Source organism: Artemia franciscana, chromosome 6, assembly GCF_032884065.1.
Source record: "Artemia franciscana chromosome 6, ASM3288406v1, whole genome shotgun sequence".
Lineage (NCBI taxonomy): Eukaryota > Metazoa > Arthropoda > Branchiopoda > Anostraca > Artemiidae > Artemia > Artemia franciscana.
The window spans coordinates 14,233,749-14,257,354 of record NC_088868.1 but is presented as its reverse complement, the minus strand read 5'-3'; the positions used below and the strand labels follow the sequence as shown (position 1 = coordinate 14,257,354).

The following is a 23,606-nucleotide window of genomic DNA, read 5'->3' as shown; positions in this document are numbered from 1 at the left end:
CCACAGACAACTTATTTTTATATATATAGATAGATTAGTCCTGTTTTTACTTATGCTACACATAGAAATAATAAAGCAAGAATTACCTCAATTATTTGATCCAAGATCGTCAGGAAATGAATATGCCTCCATCTTTTTCTCTTTCTTTTCTTCTTCGTTTTGGTTCGTCTTTCTTTTATTCTTTGCATCTAATGCTTCTTTATCCTAAATATCCTTAAATTTCTTTCTCATTGGAGCTAATTTCAATTTTAGTTCATCAGCGCATAGATAAATACATCTAGTTGAATAAAATGTATTGATCTATGCGCCGATGAACTAAAATTGAGTATCCTTCAATATTTTGCATTTATATTATCCTTCTTTTTGTAGAAAAAACTCACCATTTAAATTGTCAAATATGCTGGTAGACGTTTAATTTGCGACATTTTTTCATAGACCGAATCACGGTCAAGAATATCTGATCGCTTTGTAATATGTTCTTTGAGTTTCAATCAGAGGCCATTTTCAAGATACTTCACCTCTTGAGAAATGTAACAACTGAGCTGAAGGAAGTCTTCTTTAGCTCAGTTGTTACATGACTCAAGTGCCGAAACAAATTTTCACTAAAGAAACCAGAAAGAATAGAAAAGAAAAGACTTGCGGCAATCTAACCCCTTCATAATGTATAATTTTTGTGAGCTGTTTGCACGAAACTGACACGGCGATGGATGTTCTTGACAAGCCCCAGTGCTGGTTCAATTTGAACAAGACATCTTCCTGCAGGAATCCTGACAATACGAAAGTTGCTTAAGCCAAAGGCTCAGACGCCACTTGTAAAACTGGTGGTAATGGACGTGAAAGTACAACCATCTTGGCTTGCATCAGTGCTAAACAGAGAAAAATTCCCACCTGTAAATTTTTCTGCAAAGAATACCTCGAACTCCTGGATACCCGTAGATGAAGCTTACCCTGGTGTATCTTAATCATCTACCAAGAAATGGTGGATTACGTTTGATCTCTTTATGAACTGGTTAAATTCCGATTTCTTCCTCATGTAAAGGAAAAGGCACTCCTCATCTTAGATGGACATGGCTCACATTTTTCTCTCACTCTTGTCAAACTTGCAGACGAAATAACGTGACAATTCTCAAGCTACCACCACATACATCCCACATGCTTCAACCTCTCGATAAAGCGGCTTTCAATTGAATGAAAGTGTCTCATGATCAGAATCTAGTGAAATGGCAGAGGGATCACCCTGGCGACATTCTGTTGAAGAAGGACTTTGTAACCTATCTCACTCCTAGTCTGATGGAAAAGTCGTTCAAATCAACTGGAATCTTCGATTCGAGTGTTCCAATGAGAGTAAACCCATCTGTTACTCATTATAGCAAGTTTGAACCTGCCAAGTTGAGACCCAAGCAGAGAAGAAAAGAAACAAGCGGAAAAAAGCAACATCTAAAGACACAACCATCGTCAACACTTAACTAGGAAAAATTACCCTTTCTGTTACCGTTAGTCCAAGGATGTTGTTGACCTACCATCAGTTTCAGGAAAAGAAAAACTGGAGAAAATTACAAGAGAGGTAAAAGTGATAACATAAAAAACAACAACTAGAGGTGCTTGAGAGGGAAGAAAATCTGAAAGTAAAAGGCAAAGGGAAGGACTGTGTCCCGTTGTCCCTGTCTGTAATTTCTCTTTGAATGTCCCGGTCGTCATTTATATTCCCTGTGTCCCGGTCGTCATTTGTGTCCCGGTCTGTAGTGCCATCTTATAATAACGTCATTTACAAAGCCTTATATACTTATAATGACGTCACATGCAAACCCACAAACAAAAAAACATATATATATACAAATTATTTTTATATATATATAGATATAGTTTCTTTTTTAGTTTTTTCTTTTCTTAGTTTTTTCCTGTTTTAGTTTTTCTTTTTCTAAGTTTCTTCTTTTTATTGATTTGTTTTCTTTTTAGTTTTTTCTTTTTTTAGTTTTATAACTTTTTTAGCTTTTTTCTTTTTAGTTTTTTATCTTTTCTATTTTATTTTTCTTTCTTTAGTTTTTTACCTTTTTTTCTTTTTTAGTTTTCATTTTCTTCTTTATTTTTGAGATGTCATATGCAAAGCCTCAAACATACAAAAAACCAAACATGCTTTAATTTTTTTCCTTTTTTAGCTTTTTCTTTTTTTTTAGTTTTGTAGCTTTTTTAGTTTTTCTAGTTTTTTTTGTTTTTAGTTTTTTCCTTTTTTCTTTTTTTTTCTTTTTAGGTTTTTCTTTTTTTTAAGACGTCATATGCAAAACCCTAAAACATACAAAAAATGTTTTGTAAGTCGTTACAAAACATTACCCCGAGCGCGTAAGTCGTTACGCGCCATTGTAGTTGTGTCCCTGTGTCCCACCTGTGAATATAGATAGATATATATATATATGTTTTTAATTACGTAAAACTTGCGAATATACAACATTCTTCGCTGTCCCATTGTCTGTACATATAAATAGGTTGTCAGGTTTACCGACTATTGAACATGCAACATATAATTGTCCACGGGAAAAAGAATCCGTATTCGGATCTATACCTCGTTATTCTAATGATTACCCTTGAGCTTTGTTGATGGTGATTGCTAATCAAACATTCCCTGTGTCTCCATCGTCATTTATATATCCCCCTGTGCCCCCCAGCGTCCCCGTTGTAGTTGTGTCCCTGTGTCCCAGTCGTCATTTATAGTCGACAAACATGACGTCAGTCGACACACAAACATGACGTCAGTCGACACACACGTCCCAGTCGAAATTTGTGTCTCGGTTTCCCAGTCTGTAATTTCTCTTTGAGTTTCCCGGTCGTCATTTATATTCCCTGTGTCCCGCTCTGTATATACATTCGTTTTTGAATTGGTATATGATGAAATAAATTTTTAGTTTTTTTCCTTTTTTTCTTTTTAGTTTTTCTTTGTTTTTACCTTTTTTTTAGATTTTTTCTTTTTTCTTTTTATTTTTTTTTAGTTTTTACCTTTTTTAGTTTTTTTTTAGTTTTTTCCTTTTTTTAGTTTTTTTTTAGTTTTTTAGCTTTTTTAGATTTTTTTAGTAGTTTTTACCTGTTTTTAGTTTTTTTTCTTTTTTAGTTTTTTTTTTCTTTTGTATTAATGCTAAAGCCAAGGTTCGAACTTGGAACCTCTCGGACCTAGAACCTGGAACATAACGCTTTACCAACTCAGCTACTTCGGCTTGAATACATTTACCTTTTTTAGTTTTATTTTTATTTTTTTTTGTTTCCTTTTTCTCCCTTATTTGTCATTTTTTTTTCTTTTTTAGTTTTTTTGTAGTTTTTACCTTTTTTTAAGTTTTTTTTAAGTTTTTTTAGTTTTTGTTCTTTTTTAGCTTTTAGTTTCTTATCCTGTTTTTTTTTACTTTTTTTAGCTTTTTTAGTTTTCTTAGTATTTTCTTTTTAGTTTGTTTTAAGTTTTTATCTTTTTTAGTTTTTTTTCTTCTTTTGTATTAATGCTAAAGCCAAGGTTCGAACCTGGAACCTCTCGGACCTAGAACCTGGAACATAACGCTTTACCAACTGAGATACTGTATTTGTATCGGATTAACGACGCTTCTTAACTACTAAGGTCCCTGTGTCGGCCCTGTAGTGCATTCCTGCAGCATGGTTCGATCTCTGGGTCCCGTATTACCACGTTAAGGTCAAACTCACTGCGCCAACACAGGTAGTTATATAACTGAGCTACTTCGGCTTGAATACATTCGTTTTTGAATTGGTATGTGAGAAATAATTCCGATGTCATATGCGGACAGTGACGTCACTCGACAGACACACAGACAACTTATTTTTATATATAGACTAGCTGTTGGGGTGGCGCTTCGCGCCACCCCAACACCTAGTTGGTGGGGGCGCTTCGCGCCCCCCCCCAAGCCCCCCCGCGCGCGTAAGTCGTTACGCGCCATAATAGTTACGCGCCATTGTAGTTGTGTCCCTATGTCCCACCTGTGAATATAGATATATATCCCCTGTTTCCCCCGGTGTCCCCGTTGTAGTTGTGTCCCTGTGTCCCGGTCGTCATTTATATTCCCTGTGTCCCGGTCGTCATTTGTATCCCGGTGTCCCGGTCTGTATATACATTGGTTTTTTAGTTTTGTTTTTCTCCTTTATTTTTTTCCTTTTTTTTCTTTTTTAGCTTATTTAGATTTTTAGATTTTTTAGTTTTTTTATTAGTTTTTAGTTTTTTTTTCTTTTTAGTTTTTTTGTCCCGGTTGTCATTTATATCCCCCTGTTTCCCCCGGTGTCCCCGTTGTAGTTGTGTCCCTGTGTCCCGGTCGTCATTTATATTCCCTGTGTCCCGGTCGTCATTTGTATCCCGGTGTACCGGTCTGTATATACATTCGTTTTTTAGTTTTGTTTTTCTCCTTTATTTTTTTCCTTTTTTTTCTTTTTTAGTTTATTTAGATTTTTAGATTTTTTAGTTTTTTTATTAGTTTTTAGTTTTTTTTTCTTTTTAGTTTTTTTGTAGTTTTTACCTTCTTTTTAGTTTTGTTAATTTTTTTTTTACTTATGTCCTGGTCGTCATTTATACTCCCTGTGTCCCGGTGCTTTGTTGATTGCTAATCGAACATTCCTTTTGTCCTGGTCGCTTTCTCTTTGAGTGTCGTCATTTATTTTAGCTTATTTTTCAGTTTTTTCCTTTTTTTTAGTTTTTTTTTATTTTTTATTGTTTTTAGTTTTTTACCTTTTTTTAGTTTTTTTAGTTTTTTAGCTTTTTTACTTTTTTTATTAGTTTTTAGTTTTTTTTGTAGTTTTTGCCTTTTTTTAGTTTTTTCAGTTTTTTTTTAGTTTTTTATTGGTTTTTACCTTTATTTTAGCTTATTTTTCAGTTTTTTCCTTTTTTTTTAGTTTTTTTTAGTTTTTAGTTTTTTTAGTTTTTTGCCTTTTTTTAGTTTTTTTAGTTTTTTAGTTTTTTAGCTTTTTTATTTTTTTTATTAGTTTTTAGTTTTTTTTGTAGTTTTTAGTTTTTTTAGTTTTTTAGCTTTTTTATTAGTTTTTAGTTTTTTTTGTAGTTTTTGCCTTTTTTTAGTTTTTTTAGTTTTTTAGCTTTTTTATTTTTTTTATTAGTTTTTAGTTTTTTTTGTAGTTTTTGCCTTTTTTTAGTTTTTTCAGTTTTGACGTCACCTGATCCAGTTTTTTCAGGTGACGTCACCTGACACATCCATCCATCCACAGACAACTTATTTTTATATATATAGATTTGGACTGCAACGTCATGAAAAAACCGGTATTATGCCTGCGAAATGGAATTGCGTAAAAAATCTATGTATTTAAAATATTTTTGAAGAAAAGATAATTGCATAAATATTTCCTTGTGGTTTATTTTGAAAATATTATGTTTTTATAAGTAAATACTATTGTACAATAAAGTTTTCTTTGTCGAAATTGAGGTATATATATTTTTCAATTCGGCTTTATATGTTCTTCTGTTCACTTAGAATTATACAATGATGATTTTTGTCAAAACCCTAACTGGAAAGACCATAACTCTCGAAGTTGAGTCTTCAGATACTATTGAAAACGTCAAAGCAAAGATTCAAGATAAAGAAGGCATTCCTCCTGATCAGCAGCGTCTGATTTTCGCTGGCAAGCAGCTTGAAGATGGCCGTACTCTGTCCGACTATAATATCCAAAAGGAGTCGACACTCCACCTTGTCCTTCGATTGAGAGGCGGGATGCAAATTTTTGTCAAAACCCTAACTGGAAAGACCATAACTCTCGAAGTTGAGTCTTCAGATACTATTGAAAGCGTCAAAGCAAAAATTCAAGATAAAGAAGGCATTCCTCCTGATCAGCAGCGTCTGATTTTCGCTGGCAAGCAGCTTGAAGATGGCCGTACTCTGTCCGATTATAATATCCAAAAGGAGTCGACACTCCACCTTGTCCTTCGATTGAGAGGCGGGATGCAAATTTTTGTCAAAACCCTAACTGGAAAGACCATAACTCTCGAAGTTGAGCCTTCAGATACTATTGAAAACTTCAAAGCAAAGATTCAAGATAAAGAAGGCATTCCTCCTGATCAGCAGCGTCTGATTTTTACTGGCAAGCAGCTTGAAGATGGCCGTACCCTGTCCGATTATAATATTCAAAAAGAGTCGACACTCCACCTCGTCCTTCGATTGAGAGGCGGGATGCAAATTTTTGTCAAAACCCTAACTGGAAAGACCATAACTCTCGAAGTTGAGTCTTCAGATACTATTGAAAACGTCAAAGCAAAGATTCAAGATAAAGAAGGCATTCCCCCTGATCAGCAGCGTCTGATTTTCGCTGGCAAGCAGCTTGAAGATGGCCGTACTCTGTCCGATTATAATATCCAAAAGGAGTCGACACTCCACCTTGTCCTTCGATTGAGAGGCGGGATGCAAATTTTTGTCAAAACCCTAACTGGAAAGACCACAACTCTCGAAGTTGAGTCTTCAGATACTATTGAAAACATCAAAGCAAAGATTCAAGATAAAGAAGGCATTCCTCCTGATCAGCAGCGTCTGATTTTCGCTGGCAAGCAGCTTGAAGATGGCCGTACTCTGTCCGATTATAATATCCAAAAGGAGTCGACACTCCACCTTGTCCTTCGATTGAGAGGCGGGATGCAAATTTGCATCCCGCAGTGTCTTCCAAGTGTTCCCCCTCCAACTCACCCCAATGTCAAAACATCTGGTCGGGATTTGAAATAAGATCTAAGACATGAATTCCTTCTAAATATAAAATTTCATTAAGATCCGATCGCCTATTCGTAAGATAAAAGTACTCCAATTTTCACGTTTTCCAAGAATTCCGGTTTTCCTCTCCAACTCCCCCTAATGTCACAGGATCTGATCGGAATTTAAAGTAGAGCTTTAAAGCACAAGATCCTTCTAAATATCAAATTTCATTAAGATCTGGTCACCCTTTCGTAAGTTACAAATAACTCATTTTTCTAAATTACCCCCCCTCCCAACTCCACCAAAGAGAGCAGATCCGGTCCGGTTATGTCAGTCACGTATCTTAGAGGAGTTTTTATTCTTCCCATCCTGATCTCTTCGCTTTACGTATTTTCTAAGATTTCCAGTCCCCCCCCAACTGCCCCCCAATGACGCTGGATCCGGTTGAGATTTTAAATAAGAGATCTGACTTACGAGGTCCTTCTAAATATGAAGTTTCATGAAGATCCGATCATTCCTTCGTAAGTTAAAAATACGTCATTTTTTCTAATTTTTCAGAATTACCCCCCCCCCCCCCTTCCAACAGAGCGGATCCATTCCAATTATGTAAATCATGTATTTAAGACTTCTGCTTATTTTTCCCACCAAGTTTCATCCCGATCCCTCCAATCTAAGCGTTTTCCATGATTTTAGGTCCCCCCCACCCCTAACTCCCCCCCCCAATGTCACCAGATCCGGTCGAGATTTAAAATAAGAGCTTTGAGACACGATATCCTTCTAAATATCAAATTTCATTGAGATCCGATGACCCGTCCGTAAGTTAAAAACACCTCATTTTTTCCAATTTTTCAGAATTAGCCCCCCCCAATTACCCCAAAGAGAGTGGATCCGTTCCGGTTATGTCAATCATGTATCTAGGACTTGTGCTTATTTTTCCCACCAAGTTTCATCCCGATCCCTCCACTCTAAGTGTTGTCCAAGATTTTAGGTTTCCCCTCCCAACTTCCCCCCCCCTAATGTCACCAGATCCGGTCGGTATTTAAAATAACAGCTCTGAGACACGATATTCTTCCAAACATCAAATTCCATTAAGATCTGATAAACCGTTCGTAAGTTAAAAATACTTCATTTTTTTTATTTTTTCCGAATTAATGGGCCCCCGACTCACACCCCCCCCCCCAGATGGTCAAATCGGGAAAACGACTATTTCTAATTTAATCTGGTCCGGTCCCTGATACGCCTGCCAAATTTCGTCGTTCTAGCTTACCTGGAAGTGCCTAAAGTAGCAAGACCGGGACCGACAGAATTTGCGATTGCTGTGTCACTTGGTTAATACCAAGTGCCATAAAAACTTGCATTTCAACAAAATCCAACATAGTAGAGAACCAAAGCCTGAAACAGTAAGATAACAAAGCAAATATTCGAAATTTTAGTTGTATTTTTGAATTAAAAAGTTTTGTTTTCGTATTTTTTTCAGTCGTTTTAAAAATATTCACTCGTTTTGATATAGTTTGGTTTCAGTGATAAATGTAAAGGCAGTGTGGTCTAGGAAATGATTTGTCTTTATGCAATTTATGTGGTTTGTTTTTAGAGGAGTTAATTTCAGTGTAAACACAAGCTGTTTGTGTTGGTATAATGTATATGATTTGTTTTGGTGTACTCGTGTTTTCGAGCCAGCGTAAGCTACCACAGTCCAGCCTTGTAGAAGATGATAGGCATAAGTCACACTGCCCAAATTCAAATTAAGTCGAAAAAAAAAAATTTCAACTGAAAGTAAGGAGCGACATTAAAACTTAAAACGAACAGAAATTATTCCGTATATGAAAGGGGTTGTCCCCTCCTCGACGGCTCGCTCTTTACGCGGAAGTTTAACTCTTTCTCACAACTCTACTTTTTAAACCAATAAAAACCAATACAGTAGGGTTCTCTGATACACTGAATCTGATAGTGTGATTACCGTTAAGATTTTATGACTTTTAGGGGTGTTTCCCCTTATTTTCTAAATAAGGCAAATTTTTTCAGGCTCGTAACTTTTGATGGGTAAGGTCAAACTTGATAAAGCATATATATTTAAAATTCTGTTTGATGTAACTATCGGAATTAAAATTTTGTTTTTTTTAGAGTCTCAGTTGCTATTGAGCCGGGTTGTTCCTTACTACAGTTCGTTACCACGAGCTGTTTTATAAAACGTTCTTCATCCTCAATGGCAGACTGTATTTCCTTTTGTTCTCCTAGTGAGAAATGCAATTGAATTTGGGGTTTAATACTGATTTAATTCAACTTGTCTCTAGGTTTATGACGTCAACGATGACAAATGGACGGAGATAGCATGTCTTCAAAATCGCCGATGTGAATTTGGCCTTTGCACCATGGACAATCTTCTATATACCTTAGGTGGTTGGGTTGGTGAGGACATAGGTGGTAGCATAGAGAGGTACGACCAGGTAGTAAACGAATGAAAGCTGATTGGTGAAATGCCCGAGCCCAGATTCAGTATGGGTGTTGTTGCACATGATGGTATGTCAATTTGGTTAATTATTTAATTACCTAAATCTGTAAATAGTGACGAAGACCACACTTCCTTTCCATGACAAACACTAAAAACAAGATGAACAATAGGGAATTTTTCAAGACAGTGGGACTGTTTTGAAAAACTGTTCATTTTAGTTTTATTGATTTTTTAATAGAAATGATTGCTTTATGGTACCTTCAAATACCCTTAGTTTAAATCAGTCTTCCGATTAGCCTGGAGAATTTCTTCTTGCTGGAATTTTCGGTTCATTCTACCTTTTTTTTCATATAGAGGGACATTTTTAATTTTTATATATTTTTTAAGGGTTTTTCTACCGACTGCTTCTAAAAATCTCTTTTTTCCTTAATATTCAAATTTGTTCATTTTTATTCATGTCTCGAAGCTATTTAGTTTTAAGGTGTATCCCAGAAAACATATGACAGCACGCTCAAACTTTTATCTATAAATGATTCAGGTTCAATGCCTGCTCTAGTAAACAGATGAAATCACGCTTAAATTAGTATCTCAAAATTAATTTAGTTTTAAGGCCTATCCCAGCAAACTAATGAAAACCCACTCAAATTTATCAAACAGTTCGTGGTAATGAACTGTAGCCGGCTCAATAGTTACCAAAACTCTAGAAAATGGAATGTTGATACCATTAGCTACATCAAAAGAATCACATTTTAATGCTGATTATAAATATATAAGTTTCATCAAGTTTAGTCTTACCCATCAAAAGTTACGAGCCTGAGAAAATTTGCCTTATTTTAGAAAATAGGGGAAAACACCCCGTAAAAGTTATAGAATCTTAACGAAAATCACACCATAAGATTCAGCGTATCTGAGAACCCTATTATAGGAATTTCAAGCTCCCATCTACAAAAGTGTGGAATTTTGTATTTTTTGCCAGAAGGCAGATCACGGATGGGTGTTTATTTGTTTGTTTTTTTTTCCAGGGGTGATCGTATCGACCCAGTGGTCCTAGAATGTTGCGAGAGGGCTCTTTCTAACGGAAATGAAAAGTTCTAGTGCCCTTTTTAAGCGACCAAAAAAATTGAAGGGCACCTAGGCCCCCCTCCCACGCTAATTATTTTCTCAAAGTCAACGGATCAAAGTTATGAGATAGCCATTTTATTCAGCGTAGTCGAAAAACCTTAGAACTATGTCTTTGGGGGTGACTTACTCCCCCACAGTCCCTGTGGGAGGGGCTACAAGTTAAAAACTTTGACCAGTGCTTACCTATAGTAATGTTTATTGGGAAGTGTACAGACGTTTTCACGGGGATTTTTTGGTTGGGGGAGGGGTTGAGAAGAGGGGGATATGCCGGGGGAACTTTCCGTCGAGGAATTTGTCATGGGGGAAGAAAATTTCCATGAAAGGAGCGCAGGATTTTCTAGCATTATTAAAAAAAAAACAATGAAAAAATAAATGTGAAAAAAAATTTTCAACTGGAAATAAGGAGCAGCATTAACACTTAAAACGAACAAAAATTATTACGCATATGAGAGGCTCACCTCCTTCTAATACCTTGCTCTTTACGCTAAAGTACTTTTAGTAATTTCAACTATTTATTCCACAGCTTTTGTGATTCAGGAGTCGTTCTTAATGAATTGTGACAAAATTTCTGCTTTATTGTAAAGAGCGAGGTATTGACAAGGGGGTGAACCCCCTCATATATGTAATAAAAACATGAATACAAAAGTTCGTTACGTAGGCTAATCTATAAGTTACATATATCTTTTACTAATAAAAACATTCGTAAAAAATTTAAAGTTGTAGTTGGCTTTTTAAGTAACCAAAAAATCGGAAGGCAACTAGGCTTCCTCCCCCGCTCTTTTTTTCTCAAAATCATTCGATCAAAACTATGAGAAAGCCATTTAGCCAAAAAAAAAATGCAAATTTTGTTTTTAATTATTCCTCTGCGGATAGCCAAAATCAAAACATGCACTGATTCAAAAACGTTCAGAAATTAAATAACAAAACAAGTTTTTTTTTACTGAAAGTGAGGAGCGACATTAAAACTTAAAACGAACAGAAATTACTTCGTATATGAAAGGGGCTGCTTCGTCATCAACGCCTCGCTCTTTACGCTAAAGCTTTTTACTGTTTTCAAAAGAAGAGTTGAGAGAAAGAGTCAAACTTTAGCGTAAAGAGCGGTGCATTGATGTGGAAGCAGCCCCTTTCATATACGAAGTGATTTCTGTTCGTTTTAAGTTTTAATGTCGCTCCTTACTTTCAGTTAAAAAAAACTTATTTTTTATTTAATATCAGAAAACCATTCAGCTTTAAAGACTGCTTCAGAAAAACGATGGAAGCATACTAAAATATATGTCTCAAAATTATTCACTTTTAAGGTCTATGTCCCTACTGGAAACAATCTCTTTTTAAGCTATGTATTTGTATTTCTCAAAACAGAAAAAAAGAAAACAGAAAAAATCATCTATTTCAATTTATTATTCAATTCAATTTATTCAAAAAGAAAAGAAAACACATAACAACAATAATAATAAAGATCCTAGAAGCGAACTTGTTAAGGACCAAAACAACAAAAAATTGAAAATGAAGAAGAGAGAGAAAAAAAGAAAAGAAAAGAGAAAACAAGAGTAATTAAAGCAAATTGAATAAACATTTAGAGAAATATAAAATCATATATAAAAAAGATTTTAGTACATTGTTATATAGCGTCCGAAAACTTGTGGATAGCTCGACACTGGAGGGTATTAAATTCCATTGAATTATAGATTTATAAATTGGGGATCGCTGGGCGCAACTAGAGATACACCTGGGGACAATGAAGGAACGGTTGGATGAACGGAGACAGTGGCCTTCAGAATTATTACTCTTAAAATAAGATAATAAGTGGGGAGGAAGATTTTTATGGTAAGCGGAGTATGCAAGGGATAGATTTAATTTTTTGATGATTTGTTCAAAAGGGATAATACAAAATCGGAGTACAAGTCCTTGGTGGGATATAGTCGTGGCAACCGAAAAACTGCTTTGACGGCACGGTTTTGAGCAGATTTTAATTTATTGGCAACTGAAGGATGAGTATTGCCCCATACAGATCCGCAGTATGAGATATGTGGGTAAATAAAAGAATAATAAAGGGTGACAAGGATATCGGGAGGAAGAAAATAATTCACATGATTAATCATACTTACCTGTCGCAAAATTATGGCTCTGATATAGGACACATGTGTTGCAAATGATAGGCAGGAGTCTATGTGGACACCAAGAAACTTGGCAACTTCGACCTACGGGAGGAGATTGGTAGAATATTTTAGGCCAAGTGCTGGCTGAGCTTCATTTTTGTTGTAAGGGTTCAAAATAGTACCACCTGACTTTTCTTGCTGTTAATGGTCATGCAGTTAACGAGACACCACTCCTGTACTCTATTCAGAAGGGTTTGAGTAGAGGTGACGACGGATGGTAAATTAGGACCGGTAATGAAAAAGTTGCTATCGTCAGCAAAAAGTACTGGGTGCACTGATGGACCCAGGTCCGTAAGCATATGACGACGGCGACACAGGGAATGGTCGATTAGCAATCACCATCAACAAAGCTCAAGAGTAATCATTAGAATCATGAGGTATAACTAAAAAAAAAATAAAAAAAAGATAAAAAACCAAAAACTAAAAAAAACACCAATTCAAAAACGAATGTATATACAGACCGGGACATCGGGACACAAATGACGACCGGGACACCGGGACACAGGGAATATAAATGACGACCGGGACACTCAAAGAGAAATTACAGACTGAGACACCGGGACACAGGGAATATAAATGACGACCGGGACACAGGGACACAACTACAACAGGGACGCCGGGGGCACAGGGGGATATATAAATGACAAAGGCAACACAAGGAATGTTTGATTAGCAGTCACCATCAACAAAGCTCAAGGGCAATCATTAGAATCATGAGGTATAGATCTGAATACGGATTGTTTTTCCCATGGACAATTATATGTTGCATGTTCAAGAGTCGGTAAACCTGACAATCTATTTATATGCACAGACAATGGGACATCGAAGAATGTTGTATATTCGCAAGTTTTACGTAGTTAAAAACATATATATATATATATATATATATATATATATATATATATATATATATATATATATATATATATATATATATATATATATATATCATGATAACTGACTATATCTTTTAACTCCAGCTCTGTGATAATTGTTTGAAGCGCATACGACTGGCTCTTGAAGAAGAAACATTGGCTGATGGTTCAAATCATCATGAAAATGATGAAATATGTATGACAAAGATTACTAATAGGGTCATTGATTTTAGGTGTTACTACAGTAAGATGCTTTTGATGCCACATTTATGAGTACATTTCTTAAACTTTTGGTAAATCAAAATTACGTAGACATTTAGCTTTTGGGCGAGAATTTTCTCTCTATGAACGGCACGATTTTGAAAGTATATTCAAAACTATTGCGTATTATTTCCTATAATACACTGATGATTTAGGTATATTACATTAAAGCATAAGCAAAATGAATGAATTTTTAGATATTTTGCGAGTTCAGGGTGCTAAAATAGGTTTTCAAAATTAATGTTAAGAAGACTAAGTCACTAAGGCTAGGAATAAGCGAAGACGAAAAGCTGACGTTGGGTAACGAAAAGATTGATCAGGTGGGCAGTTTGACTTACCTTGGCAGGATTATTAGTAAAAACAGTTCGGAGCAGTGGAGATACTAAAAGTAGAATAGCCAAGCCCAAGGGTCTTTTTTCATAGTTAAAAACGTTTGAAAGAATAAGAAGATAAGTCTGCAAATCAGGATTAGAATATTGGAAGATACAGTGATGACCGTGGTCAAATCTTCATGTTTCTGCTTTAAGGTTCCCAAAATGCCTTCCAAGTTGGGATACCCATTTTTACTAATCAAGTTATAAAACTAGAGCTAAGAGCTCATATGGCACTTGTGACGAGGCAAGAAGAGCTAAGAGCCAAGACATCATATGGTATGAGCTCTAGCAAAATTCTATAAATCAATAGATTGATTTAAAAAGGAATATAAGAGGCTTAATGCCGGTCAAGATTTAAAATAAGAGCTCTGAGTCACAAAGTCCTTCTAAATATCAAAATTCATTAAGATCCGATCACCCACTCGTAAGTTATAAATACCTAATTTTTTCTAATTTTTCCTCTCCCTTTTGCCCCCCCAGATGGTCGAATCTGGGAAAGCGACTTTATCAAGTCAAATTGTGAAGCTCCCTGACACGCCTACCAATTTTCATCGTTTTAGCACGTCCAGAAGCACCAAACTCGCCAAATCACTGAACCCCTCCCCTCAACTCCCCCAAAGAGAGCGAATCCAGTATGGTTCAGTCAATCACGTATCAAGGACATTTGTTTATTCTATCCACCAAGCTTCATCCCGATTCCAACACCAAGTGTTTTTTCAAGATTTCCCCCTCGAACTCCCCCCAATGTCAAAAGATCTGGTCAGGATTTGAAATAAGAGCTCTGAGACATGAATTCCTTCTAAATATCAAATTTCATTACGATCCGATCACCTGTTCGTAAAGTAAAAATACCCCGATTTTCACGTTTTCCAAGAATTCCGGTTTCCCCCTCCAACTCCCCCGAATGTCACAGGATCTGATCGGTATTTAAAATTAGAGCTTTAAAGCGCAAGATGCTTCTAAATATCAAATTTGATTAAGATCTGGTCACCCTTTCGTAAGTTACAAATGCCTCAATTTTCAAAATTACCCTCCCCCCCAACTCCACCAAAGAGAGCAGATCCGGTCCAGTTATGTCAGTCACGTATCTTAGACAGGTTTTGATTCTTCCCATCCAGTTTCATCCTGATCTCACCTCTTAAGTATTTTCTAAGATTTCTGGTTCCCCTCAACTGCCCCCCCTCCAATTACGCTGGATCCGGTTGAGATTTAAAAGATCTGAGTTACGAGATCCTTCTAAATACGAAGTTTCATGAAGATCCGATCACTCCTTCGTAAGTTAAAAATACGTCATTTTTTCTTATTTTTCAGAATTACCCCCCCCCCCCCCGCAATTGAGCGGATCCGTACCAATTATGTAAATCACGTATGCAAGACTTCTGCTTATTTTTCCAACCAAGTTTCATCCCAATCCCTCCAATCTAAGCGTTTTCCATCATTTTAGGTTTCCCCACCCCAAACTTCCCCCAATGTCGCCAGATCCGGTCAGGATTTAAAATAAGAGCTTTGAGACACGATATCCTTCTAATATCAAATTTCATGGAGATCCAATCACCCGTTCGTAAGTTAAAAATATCTCCTTTTTTCTAATTTTTCAGAATTAACCCCCCCCCCCCCAACTACCCCAAAGAGAGCGGATCCATTCTGGTTATGTCAATCAAGTATCTAGGACTCGTGTTTTTTTCCCCACCAAGTTTCATCCCGATCCCTCCACTCTAAGTGTTTTCCAAGTTTTAGGTTTTCCCCTCCCAACTCCCCGCCCCCATCACCAGATCCGGTCGGGATTTAAAATAAGAGCTCTGAGACACGATATCCTTCTAAACATCGAATTTCGTTGAGATCCGATCACCCGTTCGTAAGTTGAAAATACCTCATTTTTCTAATTTTTAAGAATTACTCCCCCCCCAACTACCCCAAAGAGAAGGAATCAGTTCCGATTATGTCAATCATGTATCTGGGACTTGCGCTTATTTTTCCCATCAATTTTCATCCCGATCCCTCCACTCTAAGTGTTTTCCAAGATTTTAGGTTTCCCCCCTCCAACTCCCCCCAATGTCATCAGACCCGGTCGGGATTTAAAATAAGAGCTTTGAGACACAATATCATTCCAAACATCAAACTTCATTAAGATCCAATCACCCGCTCATAAGTTAAAAATACTTCATTTGTTCTATTTTTTGCGAATTAACCGGGCCGCCACTCCCTCTCAGATGGTCAAATCGGGAAAACGACTATTTCTAATTTAATCTGGTCCGGTCCCTGATACGCTTGCCAAATTTCATCGTCCTAGCTTACCTGGAAGTGCCTAAAGTAGCAAAACCGGGACCGACAGACAGACCGACAGACCGACAGACAGACAGACAGACCGACAGAATTGGCGATTGCTATATGTCACTTGGTTAATACCAAGTGCCATAAAAAGAGGAAAACTTATTTGTTAAATAACAAAAAAAATTAACTAGCTATTTTATTTTCAACTTAGAAACTAAAACACGTTAAAAAGAAGCATCACAAAAATCTGGAACATAAAGTCGAACAAAAGTAGGATAAAGCCAAGTTCACACAAACTTCATAATAAAAAGGACAAGGCTGTACTACAGAGGATCATCCCTTCCCTTTAAAGTTTATGGAATAAAGAAATAATTTGGCATTGTAAAGCAGGAGAAAGGCGTTTTCTTCAGAATAGTATCCCAGATGATCACAATCAGAATTATAATTCAATTCAACTTTCCATTTTTTTATCTCTTTCTTCTACTTCAAGAACACGTGGTCCGTACAATAGAACGTAGGCACAATGCCAATCACCTATAAATAAACAAAATAAAGAAAACCATATTAACATAAGTTAGGTTAAACATTTACAAATATTCACCACACTTCATTGTGTGTTCTTGTATCTGTGTAGAAAAGAAAAGAAATAGTAAATATAGACGAGAATTAGCCATAGCCAAGAGAAAAAAAGCAAATGGTCAAGCACATTTCTACAAAAGGCTATAAGGTTCTCCGAAATACCTGCTGGAACTAACGCCAACAATAACGATCAATTTGTATTTTGCGTTAACGTTTGTGTGATTACTCATTTTTGGGGAAACTTTAGAAAACCAAGTTGTCTTATAAGGAAATTAGGGGAAACCCTTTAAAATTGGTCCACTGCATTACATTAGGATAATTAGGTTAAAAAATAGTAACTCATAATCTACAAAAAAATTTACATTTAAAAATTGGACCACAAAGAAGGGTAAAATCTCAGTGTAAACTAAAAAAGACAAAAACTAAAACAAATTAAAATTATCCTTTCACAGGCCAAAAGCATGTGGACAAATTTGGAAAAGGGCGAAATGAATGGGCCCTCTAGAAATTTCTAATTTTAATAACACACTCTGAGATCGTAAACTTATTTATACCAAAACAACAAGCGACTAAATGACTTTCGAACAAAAAATAAAAGTCGAAAGAAATCAGGCATTAATTTTGAAGCAAAATTAAAATGATGAGAATTTTTGTTTATGCAGACATTTTAAAGAGCAAAGGAAAGCAAATTTATATAAAAGGAGAAAAGGACATTTATCCCATAATAAAATGGACGAGTTATAACAACCAACAGATCACCTACGTAATGGCTCCAATTCATATAAACGTTGGAGGGGGCGGGGTCAATAAAATATCAGGGAGGATATCCTTCTCAATGAAAACCGTTGTCCTTAGGTTTGAGATGCCTCACGTAGCAGCTAGGATCAGGCATATCAGGATCATGGCTGAGGGATGCATGAAAGGCCTCAGGGAGGTCAGGATTGCTGATGAATTGCCAATAACCATCAAGATTACAGACAAGGAGCTACTAAATCTAACAACCAATAATATCAGGAAGAGGGTTACTAATGAATTTTCAATAATCATCAGGATTGCTGATGAAGACCTACTAAATCTAGCAACCAATAATGTCAGTATAAGGATTGCTAACAAATTACCAATAATCATCAGGATTGGTGAAGAAGACCTACTGAATCTAGCAACCAATAAAGTCAGGATGAGGATTATTGATGGATTGCCAATAATCATTAGGATCACTGATGAAATCCTACTAAATCTAACAACTAACAATGTCAAGATGAGATACTGATAAAAACCTACAAAATCTAGCAACAAGTATTGTTGGGATGAGGATTGTCAATAACCATCTGGACTACTGATAAATTACCAATAATCGTCAGGATTGCAGAGGAAGCCCTACAAAATCTAGCAGCAAATAATGTCAGGTTCACTGGCTATAACAAACGATAATTGAAATAGATGTTTATCAATACATGCACATATTTATAGTTTTTTCATTTTGTACATGATAACTGCCGCAAATACCCCCCAAACACATTGAACAGTTAGAAACAGAAGATATGAAAGTTAAAAAAAAAAACTCACCTCCACCGGATAGTTTAAGAATGTCTTCTGTAGTTACAGTGTTAACTTTGTCATCATCAAATTGAAACCACTCATCACCTTTTCGTCGACACCAAGCTACATAGTGACCACTTGAACTGGATCGACCCTTGTGAATTAGGACGGCCTGAAGCTCATAAAAACCTATAACGTAAAACCTATTTCAAGGAACAAGAATGCCTAATCAAACGTTTCTTTGTATGTAAGAAAGTCACAAAATTGAGAAGTGTCATTTTAATTGATTTTCAGCGTTTGATATGTTTTAGTGGATAATAATACTTAATAATATCGCCTAGAAAATTGAGTAATTGACACTTTAGAACAGTCGATCCTGCCAACTGTTTTTCTTCTGCAATCTAATATTTTACTTAGAAAAGTAAAGTATTATATTAGAAAAGCGTCAAATGAGGAACCAAATGGTACTAGTTAGGACTTTGCCCCCCTTTTATTAGATAAATTCCCTTTTTACAAACTAAACTTGTATCTCAGCCGAGCTTTAGAATTGATCGTGGCACCGAAGTGAGAAAAGATTTTCCGTTCCAATTATGTCAATCACGTATCTAGAACTTGTGCTTATTCTTCCCATCAAGTTTCATCCCGATCTCTCCACTCTCAGCGTTTTCCAAGATTTCTGTTTCCCTCCTCCAACCCCCTATGTCCCCGGATCCAATTCGATTCGAAAATGGAGCATCTGAGACATAAGATCCTTCTATATATATGCATCACGTTTCATTAAGATCCGATCACCTATTCGTAAGATAAAAATACCCCAATTTCCACGTTTTCCAAGAATTCCGGTTTTCCCCTGCAACTCCCCCCAATGTCACAGGATCTGGTCGGAATTTAAAATTAGAGCTTTAAAGCACAAGATCCTTCTAAATATCAAATTCCATTAAGATCTGGTCACCCTTTCGTAAGTTACAAATACCTCATTTTTCCGAATTCCCACCCCCAACTCCACCAAAGAGAGCAGATCCGGTCCGGTTATGTCAGTCACGTATCTTAGACAGGTTTTTTATTCTTCCCATCCAGTTTCATCCTGATCTATCCGCTTTAAGTATTTTCTAAGATTTTCGGTCCCCCCCCCCCAATGACGCTGGATCCGGTTGAGATTCAAAATAAGAGATCTGAGTTACGAGGTCCGTCTAAATATGAAGTTCATGAAGTTCATGACGATCTCTCCTTCGTAAGTTAAAAATACGTCATTTTTTCTAATTTTTCTAGTTTTTCAGAATTACCCCCCCCCCATAGAGCGGATCCGTTCCAATTATGTCAATCACGTATCTGAGACTTCTGCTTATTTTGCCCACCAAGTTTCATCCCGATCCCTCCAATCTAAGCGTTTTCCATGATTCTAGGTCCCCCCAACTCCCCCCAGTGTCACCAGATCCGGTCGGGATTTAAAATAAGAGCTTTGAGACACGATATCCTTCTAAATGTCAAATTTCATTGAGATCCGATTACCCGTACGGAAGTTAAAAATACCTCATGTTTTCTAGTTTTTCAGAATTAACCCCCCCTCCAACTACCCCAAAGAGAGCAGATCCGTTCCGGTTATGTCAATTATGTATCTAGGACTTGTGCTTATTTCTACCACCAAGTTTCATCCCGATCCTTCCACTCTAAGTGTTTTCCAAGATTTTAGGTTTATCCCTCCCAACTCCCCCCATGTCACCAGATCCAGTCAGGATTTTAAAATAACAGCTCTGAGACACGATATTCTTCCAAACATCAAATTTCATTGAGATCTGATCAACCGTATCTGATCAAATACTTGATTTTTTCTATTTTTTCCGAATTAACCGGACCCCCATTCCCCCCCCCAGATGGTCAAATCAGGAAAACGACTATTTCTAATTTAATCTGGTCCGGTCCCTGATAAGCCTGCCAAACTTCATCGTCCTAGCTTAGCTGGAAGTGCCTAAAGTAGCAAAACCAGGACCGACAGACAGACAGACCGACAGAATTTGCGATTGCTACATGTCACTTGGTTAATGCCAAGTGCCATAAAAACCAACTCTATATGTTAAATATTAAATTAAAATATCCCTTCATGGGCTGCATAGTAGTTTATCTCATTCAGACTAAGCTAATTACCTCTAAATGCATATGAAGAACTCGGTTTTACTCCGATCAAGAACAACAATGTGGTCGCTATAACACGTAAGTACCCTCCCCCCTTTTTTCGAAAATCTTGCAAATTTTCTCAGGCTTGATGTCTTTGATGGGTAATGTTAAACCTTATAAATTGGGAATCAGCATAAAAAACTTTTTTTCTAATGTATGTACTGTTATCAAGATTCTGTTTTTATAGCTTCTGTTATTATCGAGCCAAGCCACCCCCTACTTACAGTTCGTCACCACGAACCGTTTGATAATCGATCAGTGTCTAAAACTCCCAGCCAATGACCAATCTGAAAAATTCATATGATTTTCCGCGATCAAAATAAATAGCAACACTTTTGGCATCCTCATTTATTTTCCGAGACCCTTCCAGTATAATTACTTTACATACCCATCCCCTAATGTCTGGACAGAGTCATTCCTAGTGCTGGTGGAAGCTGGGGAAAAACTAATTACAGCGCCCCCTCCAGACTCGAATATAAGCAAAAAAGCCGAATGGAAGTGAAAATCCTCGCATTGGTATTTAAAACCCCTCTCTTAAATAGTTCCCTACCCAGTTACCTTTGCAGGTGGAAAGCAGTAAAAACTGCCCAGTAAAAAAAATTCCTGCAAATATGAAGCTGATTCGTTAATGATAAAAGTTATTTATTCTTATTTCAACAATAAAATCAATTACGAAACGAAGTGCTTGATACCCAAACGTGTCCCAGCAGTAGCCGGTCAATGGAACATCGTAGGGGCACTCAAATGGATAGACTTCGAAGATTCTCGGAATCAGCATTCTATTTCCCCTACCCCAAAAAGGGCGCATTAGCTGGTGACTGATTTTATGTAGGATTGCATACTTCCCCCCAAATTTTCAAATAAAAAGACGATCGGTTCACTATTCAAGCCTGCTTAAAAGTATAATAATCAATACCGTCACAATATTCTTTTAGAATTTGTTTTTCATCAGAAATTTTCCCTCTCAATTTTCCTTCAAATTACTTCTGAATTTTTTGTATTCTATACTAGACACAATATCCTATTAAAAGTTATCCAGCCAAAGTAAAGGCTATTTCCCCGTGTATCCCCGTGTACAAATTAAAAAAAAAAAACTATCGGAATATGTTACCAATTACAGGGAAAGAAATCAAAATCAGGTGATTTAAATGGAAACTAAGTAAATTCCTACTTGAAAATAGTAATCATTAACTTTGCCCAGCACAAAAAGATGCACAAAAACAACATTCTGTAAGAGAAGTGTTTTCATTGGCTGCCAGTGACAGAAATTATTTGCAATTGTGGCTCTCCTGGTTCTTCGTCTATTGTACAAATTAGCTTACCTTGCCCAAAGGGGTAATATAACTTGGAAACTCCGAACGAAGCGAGAAGCATATTTTGAGCTTCTAATCAGTGCTAGTTCAAAATTATTTTAGACCTTGGGTTGAGTTCAGCAAAATAAGGTTCACGTTCAATATGGGTGAATTAAAAGGGTTAAGTCAAAAGAGAGTTGCTTTAAAAGGGGCCCAGTTAACAGAGGGTTTGGTTAAATGTAATTGAGTTGTACTTAGTCAAAAGACAGTTCAGTTAAATTGGACTGAGTTGCTCATGGGCTGAGTTGCACGGGGCCCAGTTAAACGTGAGTCAGTTGCGCAAGGCTTCAGTCACATAGGGCTGAGATACACATGGATTCAATTAATGGGGTTCAGTTGCACAAGTATTCAGTTAAGTGAGGGTTCAGTTGCACGAGGATTCAGTTAAACGAGGGTTCGGTTGCATGAGGATTCAGTTAAACGAGGGTTCGGTTGCACGAGGATTCAATTCAATGGGGTTGAGTTACACGGAAGCTGAATTAGATGGGTTCAGTTACACTCACGGGATCTGGTCTTTGGTTATAAAGACATTTTTTTGAGGGTCTAGAGCACCCCCCCTTTAATGATCTCTAAGGATCATAACTCCTTAGAGAACATTATACTGGAAATAATCTTCTGTTAAAATTCAAGCCTCTCCCTACTATCGATATTAGCTATGTGCGCCTGTAGATCAAGTGTGAGTTCAGACCCCTTCAAAAGATGCAACACGAGATTGAAGTATCCATATCATGAACTAAGGAAAGCCTTTCTGATAAAAATATTGATAGAAATTGAAACTTAAAATGAACAAAGCTATTGCTCCTTAGAAAATTTTCCAACCTACCCACTTCCCAGAAGTTCCTTGATGTCTATGGTTTTTCCTCAACTTCATACTTTCTTGGGGCAGTTAATATTTATGTACGGAGAGCCAAAATCAGACATGCACTAATTCAAAAACTTTAAGAAATTAAATTAAAAAAAAACAAGTTTTTTGAAATGAAAGTAAGGAGCGACATTAAAACTTAAAACGAACAGAAATTACTCCGTATATGAAAGGGGCTTTTCCCTTCGACACCCCGCTCTTTACGCTAAAGTTTTTTATTGTTTTAAAAAGTAGAGTTGCGAGAAAGAATCAACTTTAGCGCAAGGAGCGGGGTGTCGAGGAGAAAAATCCCCTTTCATATTAACTCTTTAAAGAGCTTCCATTTATTACTATGGTACTCGTTCATTAAAAAAAATACTTCCACCCCAAACCAATGTTTGACAAGAAAGATAAGCTCGTTGTACCTCTTGGGAACAATCGTGTAAGGATTGTCACCGGCATAAAATAAAAACGAATATGGGCCTTCTACCCCTCAGAAACTAACTTTTCCCGCCAAGGGACTATTTGGTAGAATGATAGGCATGGATCATCGTATTTGAACCAGATTCATATAAGAATTCCCAATCAACAGTATTATAGGCAGAAAGTGGAAACGATACCCCTCAAAAACCATCCCCCCAACGCTACGTTTTCGATATAATGATCTGCTATTTTCCCCCAAAAGGTTTTCAAGTCTAAGGGCAAGTATCTTGGACAGGTGAGATATGAATTATGATTCTAATGCATTTACACTTCTTCTCCGAATATTACACAAAAGCACTCGAATCTATTAAAGTTATGGGGTGAGAACCCTAGTAATAACAAAGACAATCATGATTTTCAGGGGGAAGAAACCTTTTCTCAGACCTTTCTACGAACTTGCTTGGACCCTCTTGAACCTTAATAGTCAAGTAACTTGGCCCACAGGACATATGAGATAGATTTTTGAAGGC

The 23,606-nt window shown here is 36.6% G+C and overlaps 2 protein-coding genes and 1 long non-coding RNA gene across 3 annotated transcripts in view; 2 read left to right on the top strand and 1 right to left on the bottom strand.

Annotated features, from left to right (window-relative positions):
- Positions 1 to 962, top strand: part of LOC136028438 (A disintegrin and metalloproteinase with thrombospondin motifs 6-like) — a 195,450-nt gene extending 194,488 nt beyond the window's left edge. Inside the window, exon 5 of the mRNA XM_065706281.1 lies at positions 763 to 962. Within this exon, the coding sequence (XP_065562353.1) occupies positions 763 to 962 (200 nt within the window). The remainder of the gene's footprint in view (positions 1 to 762) is intronic.
- Positions 963 to 5,435: 4,473 nt separating this feature from the next.
- LOC136028080 (polyubiquitin) overlaps positions 5,436 to 23,606 on the top strand; it is a 118,582-nt gene continuing 100,411 nt past the window's right edge. Inside the window, exon 1 of the mRNA XM_065705689.1 lies at positions 5,436 to 9,179. Within this exon, the coding sequence (XP_065561761.1) occupies positions 5,469 to 6,695 (1,227 nt within the window). The 5' untranslated portion in view covers positions 5,436 to 5,468 and the 3' untranslated portion in view covers positions 6,696 to 9,179. The remainder of the gene's footprint in view (positions 9,180 to 23,606) is intronic.
- On the bottom strand, positions 16,354 to 18,473 carry LOC136027842 (uncharacterized). Its single transcript, XR_010617670.1, has 2 exons — positions 18,316 to 18,473; positions 16,354 to 16,704 (listed from the first exon to the last, which is right to left on the bottom strand). It is a non-coding gene; the product is annotated as an uncharacterized LOC136027842 (long non-coding RNA).